This window comes from Sebastes fasciatus, chromosome 3 (genome assembly GCF_043250625.1).
Source record: "Sebastes fasciatus isolate fSebFas1 chromosome 3, fSebFas1.pri, whole genome shotgun sequence".
NCBI classification, from domain to species: Eukaryota; Metazoa; Chordata; class Actinopteri; order Perciformes; family Sebastidae; genus Sebastes; species Sebastes fasciatus.
The window spans coordinates 20,388,506-20,394,022 of NC_133797.1; the positions used below are offsets into that span (position 1 = coordinate 20,388,506).

General features: G+C 42.1%; 1 protein-coding gene across 1 annotated transcript; it reads right to left on the reverse strand.

Annotated features, from left to right (window-relative positions):
• Positions 1–53: 53 nt before the first annotated feature.
• LOC141764342 (fibroblast growth factor-binding protein 1-like) lies at positions 54–3,516 on the reverse strand. The gene is made up of 2 exons (XM_074629481.1): positions 3,388–3,516; positions 54–2,370 (listed from the first exon to the last, which is right to left on the reverse strand). Exon 2 carries the CDS (start codon positions 2,338–2,340, stop codon positions 1,681–1,683), a length of 660 nt encoding a protein of 219 aa, XP_074485582.1. The 5' UTR covers positions 2,341–2,370; positions 3,388–3,516; the 3' UTR covers positions 54–1,680.
• Positions 3,517–5,517: the final 2,001 nt, after the last annotated feature.

Consider the following 5,517-nt stretch of genomic DNA (forward strand, 5'->3'; position numbering starts at 1 on the left):
ATGTCACACGCAAAGTCTTTCATTTCTTCAAAGGCAACAGGACACATTGTATAAATAGAAAATATTTATTTATGGTGCATAAATACACAGTGGTGTTTACACGGTTGATTGATGAAGTTGACCAGAGGTAGAAAGTCAGTACCACGCTATACTATAATAATCAATCGGTTCAGTTCTGTGTGATGAACAGTTGGGCAAGAAGTGTTATATGCTTGAAAACACTGTACAAAATACTCTATTACAAGTAAAAAATATTCTCAAGATCCAAGATTCAAAACTTTGAAACCATTTCAGGGCAACATTACTTTGTGGTTGTTTCTAGTTGTTTTGTAGTGGTCATAAATTTACACTTGAAAGATGCTTGGAGTGCTGGAGTGAAAAGTCAAAACAAAATATTCAAAATAAATGTAAAAACACACAAAAGGTTGATCAGCAAAATTAGTATCAAAAGTATCTATATCCAATTATTGGAGTATTATTACTGATGCATTGATGTGTGATCTGAAGCATTTTAATTGTGTAGTCGGTCAAAGTTGAGCTGATTTTGATTTTAATCTGTAACAATAAAATCATATTTTATATAATCTCATCACATAAATCTGAAAAGTAACAACTGACAGATAAATGTTGCATTTATCTTGTATTTATTGTACCGGCGCATAAAATTGAACTTTAAAGGGACTGTTTGTAACTTTTTACACGTATAAATCTACCGGGTCGGTTTCCCATGCGCGCTCGTGTGTAGCTACGCTGTTCAGACTCAGACTCCAACACAAACTACACGGAAGCACCAAAACCGCAAAGTTATATCTAGTGAAGCCCGTCTTGCAAAACAGTGTTGGCGGCGGTCGTAGTACGCGGGGCAGACCGTAGCTTTGGTCTCCAGGGCCCGGAGTCTCTGCTGTACTCTGCTCCTCTGCATGCTTGCCTTCACTCACACACCGCTCGCGTTCTCACTCCACCTCATGTGCATACGAGCACACTCCACACTGCAGAAGACTTCGTAGCTCTGAGAATATCTAGAGAATGTACAGTGGACGTTTGTGCAGAAATAACTGCTGAAGCTCCTCCAGACCAACAGAGGTTTTCTGTGTCTTGTGAAGTGACGGGGCTCCGCAACGAGTTACATTATCGTCTCCGACCGGATGCCGGTGTCTACCTCAGACCGCGGTCGGAGACGATAATGTTTCTCTTCCTGCTTCAGCCTCGGACGCTGAAGCAGGAATAGCCAACACTAGGATCAGCATTGATTCATGGACAGACCTTCGTCTGGTCAGCTAACATTACTGCCAAGCAGGTGAAATATAGAGTGATATTGTGGTTTTAGCTGACGTGTGTCGCCTCACAAGCACAAGCGCGAGCCCGACGCTGACTTTCGTTGACTTAACGGCCACAGGCTTCGCTGTTGACAAGCATTTCTGAAAGTTACAAATAGTCCCTTTAATAAATACCTGATAATATCCACATCTGCATGAGTAATGAAACATGTCATAATGGCGTTTGTGGTAAAATCACTCAGTTCACTTCTGTAAAATGCACATTGTGGAGAGAAAAAAATCTGACAATTATTGATTAAAAATGAAAATATTGTTGCTGCAACCAAACAAACACAATGAGTCCTAAAAATACATCCTTAGATTCAGTCCTAATTTGTCACACATCATCCTCCTCCTCCTGAAGTTAACAGTCGTCGCTTTGCAGCATGGACAGAAAGAAGTTGCACAGGCTGGCCCACGAGCCGCTGCAATTCTCCTCAGCCGTTTTCCGGTGGTTCGCGCGCTTCGTGCACGCTGTCGGTGTCCCGGTGGGCACCTTGTCGGTGGAGGCGGAGCTCCGTGGTGGAGGAGGAGGAGGAGACGTCTGCTGCTGTGTAGTCTCCAGTACTCCGGACTGAGCGAACTCCACGGAGCTGTTCGTGTCCAGCTTGAAGTGCGTGTCCCGTGGAGCGCGCTTGCACATTGAGATCCTCAGCAGCGTGCGGTCGTTGCGGCACAAATTCCCCTGCAGCTTCTTGATGCCGCGCGCCACCTGCTTCCAGAAGCCCTTGTTGTTGGACAGGTAACCCGGACAGCTCAGCGGTTTGGCGTTGTACTCACACTGCAGGTCGGTGACTCCGCCGGTGACGCGCGCCTCCGGGTCCTCGCACTTCACCGACAGTCTGACGGTGTCACTGACGTATCGCGCCCCCCACGTGCACTTCATCCCGTCTTTGTTGGAGAACTTGCCAGTGCCGTTCACTGCAGGCCGGTTGGTCTTGGTGCGCGCACCGGAGGACAGAGAGACCTGCAGACCGAGGAAGACCAGCAGCAACCAGGGAGACAAAGTCTTCAGCAGAAACATGGTTCCTTTTAGGACTAATGTGTTTATTACCTGAAAGGACAGAAGAGGGTTTTAAAAAAAGAGCTTCAGTGATGGAAATAATCAGGTCATCCGGCACAAAAGTGCAATTACCTCTGTTTACATTACATCTATTTTTATATTTCTAGTGTAACACTTCTGTTTATATTTATTTATTACATCTACTTTACCTGTTTTATTTGCTTTATAACTGTGTGTTTTTTACCTGTTATATGTTTTATCTGCCTCGTTTAGTCTTTTAGTATTTGTTTTAAAGCACTGACCAGAAGTGTCAACTGTGAATCTCGTTGTATTTAATACGATGACAATAAAGCTTTCTATTCTATTCTATTCTAAGACAGTGTTTTAAATGAGTGTAAGGCAGGCTTCTGGCTGCCTTAACTATAAACGTACTTGTTACTGAATTAAACTACTGTAGGGCTGTGGGTAAAGCAAGAGTTTCGTCTGTGCAACAGGATCCACCTTAATGTCTCAACTCAACTGTGGGACAATTAAACACCGATAACTTACAGGTGGCACATCACTTCTTACATCATATCACTACGCCAATCTTAATCATCACTCCCCTAACAAGCAAGTAAGGTGCACCATATTATATAGTTCCAGATCTAACTTAAGGAGCAGAATACCATATGTATAACTGTATAAAATAAGTCTTTACAAAAATGAATCTAATCTTACATTCTTCCCCCTCTTCAGATGAAATGTCCTCATTTCAGAGTCTATGAAAAATAAATCTAATCTTAACATGAGTTAAAGGCTGCTCACAGGAAATAATTAAACGTGTTTTTTTACTCTAAAGATATCCAGAAAAATAAAATAAAAAGATTATATTACATTAAATTAATGCTTTTTCCCCAACAAAAGTTGTTTACGCCAATCTGGTGGTAACTCTATTACGCATCAACAAAAGTGCTATTAGAACTGAGTTTTTTGAGCCTGCAGTAAATTCAAAGACGTGTAAAGTAACGAGGCTGTTCTACATATACAGTACATACAAGAAAGTCACACACACCGAGTCTAACTTACCCAATATGAGGAGTGTTGCTGTGCGTAAAGCTGCTTCTGGTCTTGTGGCTCTCTGAGGTCTCGCACATGGCTTTCATACAGAGATGCTGCGGCACGCCCACTATTACACAGACACACACACACACACACACACACACACACACACACTTCCATTGAGTGAAGGATCGTGACAGTAGTTTGTTTGGGAATGTGTGTTTTTTGTCCTGACATGTTCCAAACTGAACTTCAACAGAGGCTTTCACTGAAGATCAAAGAGGCTGTGAACCATCACTGATGACGGATCCGCGTGTTTCCACACACTGTATTTTATTCTAAATGACTTTAACAAGCCTGGTTTCTACATTACTACCCCACCTCAGACCTCACACACACACACATTCTTGGAGGCTCGACTCCAACTCTCCACCAATCCGCTGCTCCCCTCCACCATGAGGAGATCCTCTCTAGTAACTCCCAACATGTGGCTTCACTTGTGTTGTCCAAGCAAAAAGACCTGTGATAACAATCTGCTCCTGTAAGATTAAGTATGAACAGTGGTAATCAAACATGATTGTGATTGAAGAAGCATTTTCTTATGGAAGATTTAAAATGCCTTAAAAACAAATCAAACAAATGCACATTGTTGTATGTGTTTCTCTTTTTATGCAGGCTATATGCATTTGTTGTCATAATTAAGTGGAAAACATATTTTAGGGGAAGAATTGTTTATCTTTTTGTATTTTATACTAACTGTTTTTCATGATTTTTCCCCCCCATTAAAGTCAAATCAGAACACAGTAAACAAAGTGAAGAGGTGTAAATAAGTCAAGTAGTAGTGTATGCGTATATTTCACTTTGTCTTTGATTTGTTTTTATTCAGGTTTTTTAGTATTGGCTGTCAAAGTTAACGCGATGATAACGCATTAACTCAAATTTGTTTTAAGGTCACCAATTTCTTTGACGCATTAACGCGACTTGCGATTTGTAGGTTGTAGCGGGCTCATTGTTTAAGCTAGAGTGAAGATACTGATATCATGAAACTAAAAAACCCCAAGGAATCCATTGGTACCAACCATGTCATACTAGCTTGTTGTGAAGGAGCATCGATAAAGCGCCAAACTTACGCTAAATTTTGGCAATGAAAAACTGTCATGACCATTTTCAAAGGGGTCCCTTGACCTCTTGAACTCCAGATATGTGAATGAAAATGGGTTCTATGGGTACCCACGAGTCTCCCCTTTACAGACATTCCCACTTTACGATAATCACATGCAGTTTGGGGCAAGTCATAGTCAAGTCATAATCCAGAGTTATTTCCCTTCCTCCGTTCATGTGAATGGAGGAAGGGAAACGCTGGACTGAGGGCTGGGAGGCGGAGTTAAAGGAAACGCTACTGCGCCTGCTCTATGTACCCAATGGATGCAGAAGATCGCCAGATGATCCGGGTACTTTATCACTCGACAGTTGAGCTATTTTGGCTTCATGCGCCACTGAGCAACTCTCATAGGAATGAACGGGAGCCTCCAGCGCTGTATCCAGTTCTCTTTATACATCCAAGCTCGCGCGCAATGCATCGTGGTACATGTAGGCACAGCCGGCACGGCCGCGATCAGTAAAACTCATCATGTCTGTCAATATAGCAGCACTGAGGAATTTATTGCTTCACTCAACTACAATTACCATCAACACTGATTGGACCTCCACATAAAAGGTGACACATTTTCCCTTTTAGTGTAACTAAAATGGTTAAATTGAAGGCCTTACACTCTCTTGATATAGTTAAACACTGTTTTAGGGACATCTTAATGCTGACATCGACTACATTGTCGACTCTAACTTCTTTTGTTCAACTGTTATCTATCAAACGGTAACACATTCACCAGATGTCAGCTCCTTCTCTCCCCATAAACTCTCAGTCGGTTCCTCCTTTCATATCCCGACATTAACTCAGTGAGCTCCTTTATGGACTCAATCAGAAGTCAGAGGAAGTCGTCTTCTTTAGTTGGCAGCCTCACTTTTATACAGGCTGTTTTATTACAACAATCACAGCTGATGGCTTGCAGACTTTCTATGTATTCTTGTGTTTAACCCCCTTTTAAGCTGCCCTTCCTCCACATGTATGGTGTCCTTTTTTTATAGGCACCTATAAAA

Coding starts and splice junctions, on each gene's coding strand:
- LOC141764342 (XM_074629481.1), bottom strand. CDS start 2,340: ATGTTTCTGCTGAAGACTTTGTCTCCCTGGTTGCTGCTGGTCTTCCTC.